A 19,987-nucleotide genomic window follows, 5' to 3' on the forward strand; every position below is an offset into this window, starting at 1 on the left:
GCATATGAAAGTATTCGAACAAAAAGATCGTTTCGGAGAATCTATGCGCTATAAAAAACGATGGAGAAATAAAAAAATCTGTGCGATGGTGAAGAGTGAAAAACGTCCGACAGCCGAGATCGTTACGCGCAGAGGGGCTATTTTAATTATCCTACGGGACTCGCGTATTAGCTGCATGGTTATTAACGAGACGTCCGCTCCGCTTTGTTTCAAAGCTGTTTTCCCCACCTTGAAAGGGCAAGGAATTAAAGTCATTTGTTTCCACGGCAGCTGGGAGTAATACCAGTCGTTTTATTTGCTCTTGCGTGCATTCGTCGGTCACTGTCTCGGAAAATAAGCAAATCTCATTTCCTTGTCAGCGTATCTTATCTGAAAAAATATTTGAGGATAACACTTTTTTCCCGTATTTTATCCTCCCCGACAACTTTTTCCTTTCCTTTGCACATACAAAGTAAACATTTCTTTTTAATTCCATATTTAAAAAAAAAACTCTTTATTCTTTTTGAAGTAATAAACATTCTTCAGACCGTGCACAAGGTCGAATAATATAATAAGCCGAGAAATGAAAAGGTACTGGAACACGAGCACAAGTCTTTGACTTCTCCTGCTTTTATTACATCAGACGTTATGTACGGAGCCGTACGGAAATTTGCTTTTGAGTGAGACTTATATTCGGCATTTCCAGTGTATCTCCATGATAAATAGTGTCAAAGGAAAATTATAAACAGCTCCAGACTGATCTGGCGCCCCGGGAAATGAACATTAATTGTGGCTCGCTGCGCGAAACTCGCATTATATATCGATGGAATCTGAAACTATTTTAGAACAAGATAATGACGAATTTTTCGCTCGGCTATTTTTCTTTTTCATTTGAAAACAAATTTTTAAGATAATTCTAAATGGAATATATTTTTTTTTTTATTTTTCCTATAATTTCAAGACTAGAAATGCGATTACTTTTTTTTGAGAATTCTTGATATTCATGCAATGTGACGTCTTTGCAACCTCCATTTCTTTTTTGTGAAATGCATTTTTTTAATAGCCCCAGATATGCAGAATATCTCATACATAATACACGCGTACATAAAGGGGTTTTTCGCTATTATTATTTCTGGCTTTTATTATTTTGCGACTCTTCTCTTCAACTTTCGAAACAGACCTCCTCGACTCACGCCCCTAATCTTTTGACTATTTTCTCTTTCTGCTCTCCCGAGTGCATAGAAAACGCCGCTCATATACATTGCGATTCTCGCGTATATGCACGCACTTGCACCTGACTATTGTTCCTTCGCCCTGTTTTCGTCACGAAACAATGACACGAGGCGCATGCACCACTGCAAACTATAGAGGCAGCACACTGCACACACGAATCTCGTATATAGCTTTCCGCTATTTTCATGAATACCATCCACGGGTCGTTGGACTTTCTCCATCGAGGGGAAAAAAATAAGTTGCCTTAAATTATATCGAGACAAAAGTACACCCTTGTGGTTACAAAAATCGTCGTTATAATAGCTTTTATTTATGTGTAAAATTAACATTGCCATTTTTATTTACTTTCCTGCTCTCTTCGTCAAATATTTTCATCTGGTTCAACAATTGAAAAAATTGTTGCCGATAAAATGTAAAAATTATTTTATCCTTTATGGGATAAAAAGTCTCCCAATTAATTTCGAATATAGTTTTGCTTCTATACAGAAAGAATCAGAATAAAAAATAAAAAATACCGATAAAAAAGCGAATTTTATACGATAAAAATTGAATTAAAAAAATTAGTCGAAGTTCTCAGCTAACTTTTGCTGAATTCTTGTAACGTCCGGATCGGTAATGATCGCGATTCGGCAAACACTCAGTCCTTGGTCTGCTATTTTATTTTAATCAAATTTTTTCCACGTGGCCATTGTTTTATTATCAGGATTTCTAATTATTCGTTCCGTTTCTTGTTGTTTAAAAAATTCATTGGATTTCTCATGATGGGCTATAATGTATTGTACTGTCGATAAATTTTAATATAATTAATATTTTTACCAGGATTCATTTACATTTAATAATTCAACTCATTAATAACTATATATTAAATCAAACAATCACCATTTAACAAAATTCGAAGAATTTTCGGGAAATTGAGTCGAGCAAAACGATATCGACAAAATGTCAAAAATCGTTTGAATTCCAAGCTGTCATTTTGACGGAACGGATGAACGTTGTTTTTTCCGAATAAATTGAGCCCCACAATGGTCTTGTTTCAAGAACCAATCAAAGGCGCAGGAAAGCGATGACAATGAATAGCTAATTTACGTGTCACAGCCTTACTTTATAAAAAGGAATCAAATATGGCTATCAATGAGTAGGTTTTTATTTATTTATTGACTATTGCGAAGTCGAAACTTCAGTTTATACGGTTTAACGTTTACTTTATACTGTTTAAACAGTTCACGTACTTATCTGAACTTTCTTTTAACATCTTTTTTGTTCCTTAATATTACATAATCCAATCTTTCTTCAAGTTATATCTTAAATTCTTTTTCTTACAAATTAAAAAAGGTTCAATAAAATGTATTCATTTTTCTGCGTCGCCTGAGGAAATTACGAGTTTTGATGTACATTATTCTCTCTCGTGAATTCTCTTCTAAATTGGTTCATCGCGCAAATTCCACTGGTCCAGCAAACAGACAACTAGGAGAAATAATAGAGGCCGGTTCAATTGCAACATTTTGAGGTGAAAAGTCTGCAACCATTTTCCGATCGGATAATGTGAAGGCTAATGAGATTTTTGTGGTAATGTGGGATACCGAACGAACTACTATGGACATGAGGGAAAGCTGGAATTCTAGAATGGAGTTTTCGCAGGGTGGTTTTCATAAATGCTTCCCATAAAATGTTTCTGTTGTAGAAATCCGGGAAATAACATCAATTTTATTGCAAGTTTGGACGACCGTTTATACGAGTTATTCCGGTCGATGAACACGGTTTAATTTGCTTGTACATTAGTAGCTCATCAATGACGAGTAACGATCGAAACTACTCAGTAAAACCGTGATTTTCAGAGTTCCAAGATTTTTACCTTACTAGTTAATCACGCAGAAAATTTCCTTAGTTCTTCGTGCTAGCAGTCCATTTGACTTATTTACGTTCCACTAGGGTGCATCCCGCGCGCTGAAGCGCGCGAGCGGTTTTCTGGTAGCGCTGCAGCGCTTCTTTTATTGCGACAGCGTCTTGAAGCCAACCTATTTAGGAGCAGTTCAATAAGAATAAACACGAGTACAGAAGGATGGCTCCATATTTTTAAATTTCTAGACATATTCTTCTACTGTTTTCGATGCTAGGTCGACAGCTCCACAATTTTCGATGTCTACCCGAGTAAAAAATTACACCTTGGCTCCCCTCTGACTCCTAAGTGACTACTGTATGTCAAGTCTTTGGGTCCACGGTGTGGCTGATACTCGGCTACGGTTTGGCAAAAGTCTGGCTTTTCCAGATCACACTATCGATAGGTGTGTTTTTTTTTGAATTTTTGGAGCTTCCAAACATAGTTTCAGTCCATTGCAGGCTCATCTTTGAACTCAAAAATCTGAGTTTTTTGAAGAAAAAAATATATTGACCTTGAATTTTGTCTTTGTCCTTGGATAATCGTTGACCGAGTTGATTTATTGAAAAGTGATATCGGTCTTCTTTTGTAGAGCGTTCAATTCTCTACAAAAATATGCCAAGAACTTTTTGGTATCTTATAGGAAATCGACAAAAGCGATGCGCACTAACTTAATATTAATATTAAGGACTCATGTTTTAGCTGGTCTATTTTGATACTTAAACAAAACTTATGAGCTTGGTTTCGATCGAAAATAAAAATTATTTTTTTTTTATCACCCCAATATCTAATATTTTTCTATATGTAAGCTGTTTGTCCCTTTTTTGTGATTCAAAGAAGATGAAATTTTTCTATTATAAAATTCTGCCTTTCATTCAATATTACGGATATGTTATTAAACTAATTAATTACACAGGTACACAAAATAAAAAAGTTACGACGCTGAAGTTTGCAACGTTCGAGTCCAACGAAATGAAGGAACAAAAACATTTGTAATTCGCCAATTTGTTTATTTCACCAAGTATCGGTGCAGGTTGAAAAACTACAAATTGCAAATTCGACAGCGAACGAAATTGGAGAATTACTAGAATTATTGGAGAGTTTTTTTTATCATTTCGTTGGACTCCAACGTTGCAAACTTCAGCGTCATAAAAAGTTGGACGTGCGGCGGATACCGTAATACTTTTCCTACGTATTTTTAACTACCAAACTTTAACTACCAAATCCGAGGTTAAAATTCAGATCCTGTGTACCATTTTTTCGATAACTTCAAAAAATGATGTTAATAGCCCATTATTCTCATTAAGCGTCATCTAGAAATGTATTTTGCAATACATTTATACTTGTAAGTACTTTATAGATTCTTGAGGGCTCATATATTATGAGATACTTATGAGAAAAAATAATTTAAATACAAAATACTTGTTTTTTTTTCAAAACAAATTCGGCTGTTCTTAAAAGGAGTTTCCAAGTACTTAAAGTTTGTTTTACCTGTTCTTGATATTTAGTACCATCATTTTTTTTTAGTTTTTTCCGCACGTTCGAATTTTCAAAAAAATTCTTCAAATTTTCCAAAATTCGAACTTGATCTAACAGTCTTCATATTACGTCCGCCGTCTTAAATTTTTCAATCCTGATACAAGAAACGTAATTAACGATTCCAAAAAGCGTTAGATTGCCTATCATTTTTTAAAAAATTTCAATAGAAAGGTGTGCCTTTCAATGAGTTAATGATTTTTGCACTTTTTCACCTTTTATTTGTCATTGGCAGGAATTTCTAGAAATAACGTCCCACGTTCTTCTTTCCTACCGTATTGTCGAAAAAAAAAATTTTTTCTCTTCAAAGAACATCTTTCAATTTCCAGTATCATAAAATACGATGCCTGCCCTAATTTCAACTCTTTAAAATATTTTTTAGAGGTTGCTCATCGCGATTCTCTGTTTCCCATTTGAATAACCCGGGGGGGGGGGGGGGGGGGAGCACATCACTGGCGACTTTTGAATTTTACAACTCGCGGACGGGTCAATGTAAGATAATTCCCACAACAGGTTTTTGTAGAAAATCGAGTACTCCATAAAAAAGGTCTCTTGCCACTTTTTCTGCGAAACTGGTAGATTTATCATGATACGTTACAGGAACTTTTTTGACGATCACGTCATTCTTACAAAAATTATCTCATAAAAAAATTCAGATTGTCATAAATTAATAATTTACTGTATTCCGAACTCATTGTTTGGAGGGGAATGGCTTTTTTCATCGAGTGGGCATCTTGACAGCATGCATTATTGAAAATCTGCAAGCCTAGAAATGAATAAACATAATAAACGCCATATGAAAAAAAGAATTATGATTTCAGATTTTTTTTTAACAATCTGGGAAACGTTGGTGGTGTTCTTGAACAATCTTATCCATTAAACAATATTGTTCTATTGACGAAATACTACACTCTGCAACACCGTTCACCACCCTCAGATTTGTAAAAAAATTCCACATTCTCTTTATATCTTAAGTCGTGGGGTACATAAAAAGTTTTGAAAATTGTCAGCGAATCTTTAGATACAAACTCACTCAAATCCTTCTTTAATTTTTTTTCTAATAAACCAGAACAAAGCAAAGTCAATGGAAGCGAACGCGTAAAATTAAGTGGAGTGAAGTGAGCAATAAGTCTTTCCGTTCCGCCGATAACATAGGACCTACATTTACGATGTAGCTCCAGGCGATTTTTTTAATAATGAAAAAAATTATTTGAAAGAAAATTTAAAAAATTCTAACGTCTTTTAGAATCTCCATCCATAGTAAACATTACAAAGTATTTCCAAATAATAAACTATTTACATAACGATGAATTCAATGAAAATAGCCATTCGCCTTCAAACAATGAGTTCGGAAGGCAGAAAATGATTAATTTCTAACAATCTGAATTTTTTTGAGATAATTTCGATGAGAATGACGTGATTTTTAAAAAAGTTCTTGCAATGTATTCTGATGAATCTAACAGCTTCGCTGGAAAAGTAGCAAAAGTTAAAAATATACTATTGGTTCAACTTTGACAGTGAATAACTGTCGAAAGAGAATATTTATCACGAAATGATAACAGATCTTTTTTATAGGGCGTTCGATTTCCTACAAAAACCTGTTTTGGAAATCATCCGACATTGACCAGTCTGCAGGTTGCAAAATTCCAAAGTCGCCAGTGATGTGCTCCCCGGGTTATTTACATGGGAAATAGAGAGAATCGCGATGAGGGACTTCTAAAAAATAATTTAAAGGGCTGAAATTTGCTCAGGCGTCATATTTTATGATACTGGAACAATTGAAGGATGTTCTTTGAAGACAAAAAAACAATTTTTTTTGTTGACACACCCTAATGTCTATAAATCAAAAAATATGGGGCCGTCGACCTAGACATCGAAAACCATGGAGAAATATACCTAGACATCAAAAACTGTATGAAAACGTACCTAGACATCGAAAACTGTGAAGAAATATACCTGGACATCGGAAACCATGGAGAAATATACCTAGATATCGGAAACTATGTAGTTGTCGAACTAGACATCGAAAACCTTGGAGGAATATACCTAGGCATCGAAAACTGTGGAGGAATATACCTGGATATCGGAAACCATGGAAGAATATACCTAGACATCGAAAACTATGGAGCCGTCAACCTAAACCACGAAAACCATGGAAAACAACTAAATATCTGAAACTATGGAGTTGTCGACCTAGACATCGAAAACTTTGGAGGAATATACGTAGGCATCAAAAAATATGGAGAAATACACCTAGACATCGAAAACTATGAAACCGTTGAGAAATATACCTAGACATCGAAAGCTATGGAGCTGTCAATCTAGATAGCGAAAACTATGAAAAAATATACCTATAGGCATCGAAAGCTATGGAGCCGTCGACGTAGATATTAAAACACATAGAGAAATATACCTAGACATCGAAAACTATGGAACCGTCAACCTAGAAACCGTAAACTGTGGAAACGTCGATCTAGACAGAAAAAACTATGGAAACCTTATCCTGGACATCGAAAACGATGAAGAGTTTGCCCTTGACAACGAAACTCTTGCAGTCATCGACGTGGACATTAAAAATTATGACAAAGTCCACCTGGGTCTCGACAACTAATAAGAACCGTCAACGTAATCACTTAAATTTGATAAAAACCAACCCGGACCACGAAATTTCGGACAATGCGATCTCGTCTTGCACTTTATGTATAGTTTTTCTCATGCTCCATAGTAACGATTCACAATTCAATTCCCTGTGAAATCTGTGTATCTACAGAATTGTCCTAGGATCTAGGATAAATCTATTATTATGCGAAACTGATACGCAGAAGCATGATATTCCATTTCAAGGGGAAGTGTATTTAAACGAAAAATCATTTCTCATTTCGAGCTAAAAAAAAAGTAGAGATTGAACAGCCATGTCTTTTATGTTATATTCATTTTTTTAAATGTATTATACTACTCTCATGCATATTAAACAAGCGTTATTCTGATTGGAACATAACCGCACACGTATTCACGCAACTGTCAAAATGACAGCAGGATTGCAACGGTCGAACCAACAGTGAGACTCGAAACACGGTGTATAACCAAACCGACCAATCACAGAACGAATAAAACGACAACAATAACTTTCGAGATATGTCGTTACTTCAAACTTTTTATAAGGGGATTAAGAAGTTTCGGTACGGGCAATACAATGTTGCCATGCTAAACCATGCTAAAAACATTAAAAATTTCAAAAAGTTCAGAATTTTATAAAATTTGGTGAACATATTCTTTAGTGCCAAATTTGACAATACAATTTTTTTAAGATTTTTCTTCTACACAGTTATCGAGTAATTGATCACTAAAGTTCACGTGTATAAGCATAGCGTTTCCATATATATATTGTAACGATACACGTTACACGCACACGGCAAGCGCCCGTGTGCGTAAGAACAGTCGAGTCCGACGCCCCACCACGGCGAGGGAAACCCCGCGCCGCGTGCCCCGCCGCACCACGGAGTGGACACTATATAAGGCGACACCTCCGTGGCCAATTACCTATCATTTGATCCAAAAACTCCAATCCTATAATACACTCTCGGCGTGTCTCCTGGCATAGCGTCCAGCTATCACGCTTCCTTAGGAAAGCCCATCCTACCTCGAATATCGTGTCTCCTGGCACAGCGTCCAGCTATCACGATATTCTCCTCGATCTCGGAAACGAGTGTCTCTCAGCACAGCGTTCGACTATCACTCGGGAACGAAATCACCCTAAGATCTCCGTGACAAGTGTCTCTCGGCATAGCATCCGACTATCACTTGCCATAGACATCTAAACTCCTTGGCACAGCCCAGGCCACTCTTAGATATAAGTTCTCGGCAAAGCCCATGCCACGTAGTTTATAAGTCTCGGTACAGCCCATACCTCATTAGTAGACTAAGTCCTCGGTATAGCCCATACCATTCTAAACGCAGCACCCACTTCATCATTTCAAAACACACTAAATCAAGTATGATCCCAACGCCATTCGTGAGCCACCCGATAGATCAGAAAAACCGAATTATGTGTTAAAAGTCTCTCGACATTGCGTTCGATTATCCTTTGACACATAAATCGTTCGAAGAATTCCTTTATTGTCGTGTCTCTCAGCACAGCGCCTGACTATCACACAATCAAGGGAATTCCCAAGTCCCCACCTCCAGACTACCAAAACATCGAATCCTCATCCTAACCGATGATGAAAAAGTACGACAGTACGCGCCGTATGTAAACACGGCAGCCGACGCGCTCCTGAGGTTGTATTCCTATCTCTCTCTCTCCTTCTTATCTGCCTGTCCGAAGATCCACACAGCTGAGCCGGTCAATAACCCCAGATCAGACGGCCAGCACAACAAATAAGAATTAAAAGTCGGCATCTCCGAACCCGCGAAACGGCTGGTAGACATTTGTTTCGTTTCAATATATATAGGTATCCATTCCGGGCATAAGAAATCTGCTTTAATGCGTAATTACTCGATAACTAGGTAGAAGAAAATTTTGAAAAAATTTGTTTTTTCGCACTTGATGTTGAAGAACATTATCACCAAATTTGATCAATTTCTTAATATTTAAACTTCTGTACCGAAACTCCTTAAATACCATCAATTACAACCCTGTTGAGAGCTTTTCGTACTAACGTCATATCTTGTCTCTGACTCATATAAATGTAGCTCGTTCGCTACTCACTAAGCACATACACACTACTTCACTTACTTGTATTCACCTTCCGTTTCCATCTTATGTTTTTAGAATACGGTACTACCTGAGGCTGTACACTTCTGGGAACGAGCATTGATGGTACGCCAGACTCAGAACACCATTAGACTGAATAGGTAAGATGAGACATCAATAAAGTACGTACGTTGTGCGACATTTCACAAAAACTTTGAATGTGCTTTTTATATTTCAGAATCTAGAAAAATAAAAAAAAAATCCGAATATATTAATTAGATATCGGAACGACCTTTCGCCAGTGGATTCTATACGGAATTTTTTCTTGTAGAATCTGGGGACGCTCTTTCGGTCATAGTATAAGAAAAATAGTTTACCAACGATAAAAACAAGACTTGCGGCGTTTCTTATTTAACTCTTCAAAATACTTTGGTATAGAGAGGCAACTGATTGCGAAATTGAAAAAAATATTGTGTCCTCGGTAGTCTCCGCTTTTCTGTTTTTTTAACTGTAAAAAAAAGACAATGCATCGAACGCAAAATGAACGGAGCACAAGAAAAATAATAGATAATTTCCCTGCTACTCGACGAGTTCGAGTCCAGCATCATGGAAGATATTATTCGTATGTGATAGGATATGTTAAAATGAATGTTATAATTGTCTTCATAGTCATTGTTTAGGCTTCAGTATGAAATGTATGGTGCAAACATGTATACGAATATGAGATAAGCCCATGCATTGAAGGGATGCACTAAAGCGTAGTTACTATAAACTCATCCCTCGGATGCGTTAATGCGGATGCGTAAGGATAGCAGAGATGGATTCGGTATGACGTATACGTTAGGTCAACGGAGAGAGGATGCAACGCGTGCCAACGCCATGAGAAAGGAACTACTCCCTCCCGTCTTCGCGCTCTCTCTCTCTCTCTCTCTCTCTCACCCTCTCTCGCTCTCTCTCTCTCTCTCTCTTTCTCTCACTCTCCCTACTGCTCTTTCTCTCTACACGTACGTCGCCATCATTTGCATACAGACCGAAACGTTAAGCAGCTGAACGGAACTGAATATGTATGGACCACGAATTTGTGTGTTGTGTTGTCGGCATGAAAGGTCCTTTCGCTTAGCTTCATCCCCGTTTCTGCTTCATTTTGAAGCTCCTCCTGGCACCATAGCTACAACTCTTCCCTTAGTATCGTTTGTGTATACGTAGTTGTGTATACCAGTGCACTGCTCCATATAAACCGTTTGATTTATCACCGACGTAGATACACAGCCGTATATTATTATAGTACGAGAAGCAAGAGATTGTGTTGATGGGACTCTCTCTCTCTCTCTCTCTCTCTCTCTCTCTCTCTCTCTTTCGCTTGCTGTTCTTGGTGCCGGAGAATATTCCGACGAGTTTGCCATTTGGGCTCCTCTACAATTGATTCACCTCCGCATTTACGTCGGAACTTTCCATTTTTCATCCTCTTCTCCATATTTGATCGCTCGATGTCTAGATTTTATAGAATTCCAATGAATTTATTTTGTGTGCAGATCAAAAAGAACGAGCTCGAAATATACATTTATAGGAAAGATCGTTACAAAGGTCATTTTGATTAGAATCATGCAGGTTAGAGTCCTCCGAAACTTTTTCTTGAAAACTGAACTTTACCGAGAAAAGAAAGCAGTCAGAAACTCACCAGCGAATCACCACTGCTACCGGAATAATTGTAGTCACGTCAAACACAGATTCCCTTTTCGAAATAAAAGGATTAATTCATTGCATTAATGGTAGTATACTATACGATTCTGAAGTAGTAAAGTATGCGCGCGAGGAAAACCATAGTTCATTTCATCCCAGGAATATATTAGCTGCAGAAATTTTTTCCTTCCAGCATTTCGTTCTGCCATACGTGACCAATCCCAGCGAGAATGCCTTCTATTGTGTTTGCGCAATTATGCAGATTACGCCCTTTCGTATTTCAACAGTTGATATAAAGTTTCTCTTCCACATAACTCCCTATAAAATCTACCCCTGCGAACCACCTCGAACTTTTCATCCACAACCACGACCGCATGTCGCGCTTCCCTGACTTGGAATTTATCACGCTCCGAAAACTTTCATACTGCTGTATAGAACGCAGGACCAACATCGTACTTAGTGATACCGGCACCCTGCGGATGTACCGCAACCCTTCCTCACTGCCCTTCCGCCTGCTTCATCTCGGATATCCCAGCGTTACAGTCGTTATATCTTATTGCATATCAGACAATTTCGTTTGACTCATCTACAAAAATTCTCGTCTTCCACTTCATTCCATCTTTTTCCGAGAGAAGAATGTCGCAGTACCGAGTTCAAGGAGTTTACGTTACATGGCATTTGACATTCTGCCAATTTAATTAAAGCTCTGTACGTGTAGAAGACTCCGAACTCATACAAACTATTTTTCATGCAAATTCAAACCATCCAAGCATAAAAATATATCGAAGGGAGAATAACTCAGAGTTCGAAATCTCAGTAAAATTATCTAATGAAATGATATTGAGTTTGCAACAATGTTCATGCTCGAAGCCCAACCCACGTTTTCTGCGTGAACTCTGAGCCCTGGCAAACGATAGAGCGCTTGGAAACGTGCAGAAATTCCGTAGCAATTCATCCTCGCCGGATGAGACCTTGACTCGTTCCACTTGCGCAAAGAGATTCTAAGGTACTACGACTATGCGAGATTTCAATATCGTGTCCAATGATACCAATCGATAGCAGTCAACAAATGAATTGAAGAAATATAGTTTTGTCAGTATTTTTATTTGGTAATTGAAGTTAGTTTTAATTTATGGAAATGCTATAGATTCAAAAGGATCCTATGGGATATTCTTTAGTCGGATGAGAACTTCACACGTTCCACTTGCTCACATTTACTTATTCACAATTCAATGACAGCAAAAATAATTTATGGTAATCCGTGAATGAGATTGATTTTGCCATTTGTTAGCTGCGAGAAACTGTGATTTCCTATACCCATTTCTATTGTCTCGTTTGACATTCAAACAAAACTTTGAATTGAATTGAATTATATGGCTTCAATGATCAGTAGAATGAAATTAATCCCAATCATTCTTGCTTATTGTAATACGATATTTCAGTTGAAGTTTCTTATTCAGTGCAAATCCTGAATGCGGAACGTCGACTAGCGAACAGTTGGTGGTATGAGATAAGGGTCGAATTTCATTTTTGGCTTCGTACTCTTTACACTAACAAACTTACTGAATACATACCATTGCCTAAGTAGAATTCAGTTTAGTTTACGATCTATAAAATTTCTCTGCAAGATATAGTTACGTTTTATTTCGTAAAAAGTTCAACGGCCATGTACATCCATCAAAACTCCAATTGTATTTAGCTATCATCTATCTATTCCGTATCGTTGATTTTTCCCCTTCCCTTGTTCTAAGACGTTGTTATTTTCATCACAATATTTCGAACTATCGGAAAACTATGCTAACTCTCGTGTAAATATTGAACAAAATTTCTATGACGTATTATCGTGCTCTTTGCTACTGCTGTGAAGCTTATGGAATATGCTTTGTTCGTAATCCTAAACCAAGAAGTTATGAATATTCACTAGCTCTTGATCTGTGGAATTTTTACCCAATATTTTAGAAAAATGTGTGCGTGAATTACGCGCCTCTTCCTCGAGGTCAAAGATGTAGCACCCCTAGGATTTACCGGTGTCATTACATATTTTAAAATCTATATAAAACTTTTTCACGCTGTTTGGTTGCTTTAGCAGCCCGTACCTTGTGTCATTCGCTTCTTCATTGTGCCAATTAAGCCATGAGCGAATAAACAGAAAATCCATAATATGGGAAAACGAAAATACTCGAAAGATTGAGAAGATTCATCAATGAAGACAGAAGAGTTGAAAAAGTTAATGGAACGATTGAATAAGAAGTTGAGAGAAAAAAGTAGATACAAACGTTCACACAATCGTGGCAAGTAGAAAGAAATAGATTAAGCGAATCGATATTTCGCATGTCTAAATGAAGATAAGATTTCGAGTGATTATACAACAATTTTGGTATATGAAAACTCTCCCGTCAGTCCAACCGGCGGAGAACCTGTATTGAAAACATAAGGAAGATATTGTATGAATGATAATTCTCATGTCGGTCCAACCGGCGGAGAAAAATGCCAAGTGATCGTACGTAGATTTGGCATTTGATATCACACAATTAATACAAACTCTTTCGTCGATCCAACCGACAGTAAGAATCAGGCTGTATAAAAAATATAAGAAGAATTTTATTCAAATAATACCTCTCGTGTCGTTCCAGCCGACGAAGAGTGAAGAGTGATCTGTGACTTTAAAATAATGGTATACACATCTCTCGTCGGTACAACCGACAGAGATTATAAAAAAATTAATTCATATGTCGAAACAAATGATAACATATGAGATTCAAAATAAGAGTTAATCTGAGGAATAATGAAAGTTGTTGAATAGTTTTCATTTTTTATTATGTAGGAAGAAAGCGGTATTGTTCGAGAGACTTTGACAATTTTAGCGGCGAAAAAAGCGTTACAGACAAGCGTTCGTCGAAATCGTCAGACGGGGGCGATATATCTGACAGAAATTCGATTAGATCTGAAGAAGATGCAGATGATAAAACAGAAAATACTGAAGAAAAAACTTATCGACGAATAGAGAAGAAGATGCAGAGACACAACTAAATGACATCGTTTTAGAACCAGAGGTTCTTGGTTTCATTGGGAAACGTCTTATCCAAGAGAGAACATTAGCGCCGCCTATTCATAATAGTTTGGCCAATTGATTGGAAGATGTTATTAAAAAAGGACTCCCAGATGAAGAAAGATCTGAAATTTTGAAAAAATATCCACCACCAAAATTGCGATATTATTGACCCTCCCAAATTAAATTTGAAGGTTAAAGTTTCTTTGGAAGTTAATATTGTTAAAAAAGATGAACGAATTGTGGAAACGCAGAAAAAATTAGGACGGAACGGAAAAAATAGCACGGCCGATCTTCTCGCATATCTTCAACGCGATGAAACGGAGATTCGTAAGAGTTTGATCTTGAAAAATATAAGTCCCTCGATTCGAGAGACCCTAAAGGACGCAATTACGAATGAATGGTTATTCAAGAAAGATCTCGAAGAAAAAGTAAAAGCATCAACAGCGCTTCAACGATCTGCCCAAGGTTGAAACAAATATCAAAAACCACAAAACATCAAATGAACAAAAATTTAAAAAACTTCAGAAACCCGACCCGAAGTTATCGTTATAAGATGATATGCAAGGATGAACGAGCAAAAACCAATCAACAAGACCCAAGACAAGGGATCGTATTATCGGAACCGCGATTCATCGAGGAATCATCAAACAGATCGACACAGACGACGATAGATGTAAGTGTAATACCAGGAAGACTAAGAGAGTCCAAGAAGCAATGGCAGCAACAGTTTACGACTGATACAACAATTTTAGGATGAATGGATAGGTGTAAAATACCGTTCACAGGTATAGTAGCACAACCAGTTCCACCAATCAGACCTCAGTGGTCTAGCGAGGAAAAAGCATTGATTCAAAAACAGATTAGTGAACTTATACAAAAACAAGCTGATAAAAAATGCAAACCAGTGGAAGATCAATTTTTATCAAACATTTTCTTGCTATCAAAACCGGATAGTTCTCATCGGCCCATTCTCAATCTTGAATGCTTAAACACATTCGTGAAAATAGTGACATTTAACTTCGAGGTTTAAGCAAATTAGCTGAAGAGAGGTGGGATTGAAATTCCAAACTGTAAGAAATCGGAAGGTTCAAAATTCCGAAAATCTAGCTGGGACTCGATATTATAGATATATCGCACTAGCGAGATTTTCGGACTTTTCAGCTTTCTGATTTCTCACAGTTCGGAACTTTAACCCAGCCCAGCTGAAGAGATTTGGGTGAAAAGAAACATATTTGGATCCTCGGATCATATATAAAATCTGAGGAGAATATAGAAGCAGATTTTGAATCAAGACGTTTGGAACCTGAAACAGAATATGCAATAACACATAAGACGTTCAAGGAGATTATAACTAGATTTGGACAACCAGACATCGATTCGTTTGCCCCAAGATCGAATGCAAAATGTTATGAACATATGTCTTGGTTCAGAGACCCAGATTCTATTGCTGTCGTCGACGCATTTACACTTCAATGGAAAAGTTATTTCTTCTATATTTTTTCCATTATTTTCAATTATTTTACGAGTGATGGAGAAAATCAAATTTGAAAAATGTCGAGGAATTGTTGTGGTACCATATTGGATAGCTCGAGCTTGCTCTCCACTATACATACAATTAAACGATTAAACGAACTTTCTTGTAAGGGAAGTTCTGCTGTCGTGATTGTATGAAGCACCTCTTCCGAAGAGATAACTCCCTCCCAATAAGATCACCCAGATTCAGATTTATACAATAATATTTGAAGGTTTCCCAATAGTTACGGCAACACTTTAAAATATGTTACAAGGAACGGGTTGCTAAGGCAACAAAACAACGTGAAAGGTGATGGATCACTTGGAAACAATGATATACGTTTCCGCACCCTCCCCTCCTCTGTCGGTACTGCAGAATTCGAAACGAGCTACTGCGCAGACTACCGACAGGTGTCGCGGCGCGATGCTTCCATCAGGTTTCAACGAAGAACCAGATGGATGAGCAGTAAAAACTGCTGCTCGCTTAAAAAAGCGGTAAAATAGAATAAACAATTTAAATTGTTTATACGAAGGAACGATTTTCGTTCCGTAAATTTCCAGTAATTTTCATCGTTGTTTAGCTCAATGGAAATCAAGAGACTCGGTAGAGTCTCGGGACAAGTACATTGACAGCCTTGTCGTCTGCTGGCCTGAGGCTCTCGCCGAGACTATACTTTCTCTGAATAAAACGATTCGTGGTGGTGGGGGTAAAATTGGCATGTGATTTTCTTTAATTGCGAAACTCATGAGTTATGTACGGCTTTGAAAATTGAACTTTCAGCTAATTAAGAAGTTCTGTGTCGGATGAGCCCAAAATCAGCAAGATCGATGTTGTAATTTCTGAGAAAAAACTTTGCACAGGCTCCTGATTATGCAAATGTTACTAACACATTCAAAATTTGACGTATCTGTATACGCGTACTCCAACCGCTACAAACATAGGCTCCTTGGCACCCATGATCACCAATCCCCGGTGAGAGAAATTTTGTTGCAACCAATGAAAGGTGAGAAAATTTCTGGGCCAATGACATTCAATAAAAATAGCAAGGAAAATTGGCGGAAAGCTAAGGAGCTCGAGAGCTCGAAAATCATCACCAGCCGAAGTTTCACGTCATGTTGACGTTTGGGGTTATGATGTTATGAAGTGCGTGCGGAATAACTAAATAGTATATTACGACCCTAGGCCCGAAAGTTGGATTTCCTGGCATGTGCTATATGAAGGCCGAGGCGAAGCCGAGGCCTTCATGTCGCACATACCAGGGCATTTAACATTTGGGCCGTGGGTTGTATACTATTTTTCTTGATCCCGTAGCCGAAAGTACGTTCAATAATTTCTAGTAATCGCGAGGGGGGGGGGGGGGGGGGGGGCCCGCCCGACTTTTGCAGGACCGAGGCGAAGCCGAGGTTTTGCTGGTCGGGGCGGGCATTAAAAACATAAACAAAAAGTAAAAAAAACACACACAAAATATCACACAATGATACAACAATGTTATTAGTACAAATAAATAATTCGTTGATACATGTCTGATTTAAAGTCCCATGATAGTTAACAATTTCTATATATGAATATTTCCCGCTATACTTGACAATTTATATGAATATATACTTTCCTATGAACCTGGAATCTGAAAATACAACATTATTCCGGACGACCATATTCATTTTATTAGTCCGGTTACATTATTTTCTGTTTTCGCATCTTAACGAACAAATGTATGTTATTCGTCCGGGTTCATGGCAGTATAGCGCATAACATGATTGATAAAAGCTACGCTATACGCGCCCGCTTGAAGCAAATAATCATGATGCTTGGCAACGAATAAACAAAATCATGGCAACGAATACAGGCTTCACATTCATATATCGAAATGTTAAAGGATCACCGGCCGCAAAAATATCGTCAGAGCGCACTGAAGTTAGCTGAGTTAGCCGGCCATGAAAAATGCTCTTCCCGGCCTGAAATGCGGCCGGAAAGTGCGTACTTTCGGCTAGGGGAGCAAGAAAAATAATTTTCGTCATCTAACGTTGTGCATATTAGTATTTATTTTGTTGAAACTTGTAGTATACTAAACCGGTATAAAAGCGGCCGCGTAAATGTAGTCTGTGATCTGTGTGTGAAAAAGAATATAAAAAAATGCGCGATGCATATGTCAACGAAACTTTTCATGATTTCATTATTTTGTTCGATTGGAAATAAGTATCAACTGAGATAATCTTTATTGTCCAGTGTAAATATATCGTGAGTTGCGTGATATATAATATGTATATTAATAATGTAGGTTATATATACGAGTTCCCTTCGATTGGCGATCTACACTAAGCATGCGACGCCTCGCGGATTTTTCTTGAACTGCTGTTGGAGTGCAAAGCAGACGACCTGTCACGTAATATTAATGTCGTTAAGTGGTTTTTGAAGCAGTTATCAGCAAAAATGTACGTATTCATAAATTTGTCGAAGTTTTAAATACGACTGGTCCATGTTTCCAATGCTAAATCATGCACAACTGTCAAAATTGCACTCCAATAGCGCCATTTTTCCGAGGGACACGAGCGCCGCCATCGGTAGTGTGGATCGCCAATAGCTGTGTGGTAATGAACCGGCCGGGGTTTGGCGTTACGAAGTGCGGGACAAATGTAACAAACGTTCGCATAGTTAGTGAATAATATAAATAAAGTCGGACAAGTACTTTTAACTCATATTTAAACATAATTTGTATCGATCCAATCGACGTCGAATATTGTGAATAATATCAGAAGCTCCTAAAAGTCTGAAAAGAATCGATTTTCTTATAAGTCTCTGCCACCATAGAGTAAGAAATGACTAGCTTGCATGTGATTTTTTTGGATTTAAAAGCTTCTTAGAACAATTCCATAATGTTAAAATTTGGAGTTATTCATAAATTACTTGTCCTTCGATTGATATCATAAATTTTAGTGCTGCACGTAACTCAAATGGTAACAATTTATTAGAAAATACTTAGCCTCAAATTGATATAATAAATTTTAATGCTGCACGTAAATTAGATGGAATTTTTTTTAATTGATTTAGCTGTTCGAATCAAAAAAGAAGAATGAGGCATCGGTTTCCAAGATGATTTCAAGCGCAATTTTTCGGTTTTTCATTTTTTACTTGTTATTTGATTCTTTTGACACTTTAAAAAAATAGATACGGATTAGTTTTTTTTTAAAGATAATGTTTTTTCAAGATTTGTGAAATTTTTTTCGAATTGTTCTGTATTTTATTTTATAAAATATTTTTTTTTAACAATTAAAAAAAAAAAATTTTTTTTCAAGTTTTTTTTATGGATGGATTGAACTCTCCAGCAACGAAGACTGCCGGGTTCTCACTTGAAAAAGCGGTAGACATAGATAAACAGTCAAATTGAAAAAAAAGAAAATTTACCAGAATAGGGTATTTTACACCATGTAAAAAAATATATAAAAATGCATGATTATGATAGATTTCGTAAAAAGTAAACGAGAAACGTCAATATTTATTCATAAAAATGCAATGTAAATTTTATAATTCAATTTTAAAAATCGTCTTTTTTCAACTGTTTTTCAAATGTCGAAAACGCCATCCGCCATATTGGATTCCAACGTGACGTCACTCCGATAGTAAACAATCTAGATTCTTATTGTGCGCTCTGTGTTATTTTGAAATTTTACAAGTTATTATGCACGTTTGTGGACTTTTATCGTTCATTTGATTAAAATCGCATTATGGAAAACGGTTTTGTGAAAGCAGATAGTACAAATCTACCAATGATAAATATGTTGATGGTGCCGATGAATCCACAATTTTTGTGGCATTTTTACACTTGTATTATTGCATTCAGGCACGAGACACCAATGATATACCACTATAACTCATTATTTTTAAAAATCTTATTACTTGGTCTTTCGCAATTGTATTGTTTACTAACGGAATGACGTCACAAACCGAAAAAACATGGCGGCTAGCGTTTCCGCGCGAAAATTGAAAATCATAAATAAAAAATAGTTTTCAAGACAGTTTTCGGTCTTATAAAATTGAAATAAAAATTCTACTGGTTTATTACGATCACAGGATTATTTTAAAACAGTTTTCAAAAAAAGGTGTAATACCCTATTATTGAAAATTTCGCATCTTTGATCGCTGTTTTTTTCTCCAGTTATTTTTGCTCTCTTTCGTTCTATCTTCTCCAAAATTTCAATATCCCCACGCTCGCGGCGAGTCCAGGGGCTTTGACGTGTCCACCGATGTACCTTTCGACATCGAGCACGTTCCTCTGTATATTTTGTCCTTTATTCTTCAGCATTACACTTTTTCCACAGCACTACACTGCACAAGAAAACTTTCTGCCAAATCCATGACGTATACTAAACGTCACTTTTTCTTATGCTTCTTCGTTTGTCTTTTCAGAAACTTGATGGTCGCGCACAT

At 37.0% G+C, this 19,987-nt stretch overlaps 1 protein-coding gene across 2 annotated transcripts in view; it reads left to right on the top strand.

Annotated features, from left to right (window-relative positions):
- The window catches only part of Invadolysin (leishmanolysin-like peptidase, invadolysin), a 334,327-nt gene that overhangs the window by 255,460 nt on the left and 58,880 nt on the right, over window positions 1-19,987 (top strand). For both annotated transcript variants that reach the window (XM_043413088.1, XM_043413089.1), the window contains exon 4: window positions 9,396-9,478. In XM_043413088.1, the coding sequence (XP_043269023.1) occupies window positions 9,396-9,478 (83 nt within the window). The remainder of the gene's footprint in view (window positions 1-9,395; window positions 9,479-19,987) is intronic.

This window comes from Venturia canescens, chromosome 2 (assembly GCF_019457755.1).
Source record: "Venturia canescens isolate UGA chromosome 2, ASM1945775v1, whole genome shotgun sequence".
NCBI lineage: Eukaryota > Metazoa > Arthropoda > Insecta > Hymenoptera > Ichneumonidae > Venturia > Venturia canescens.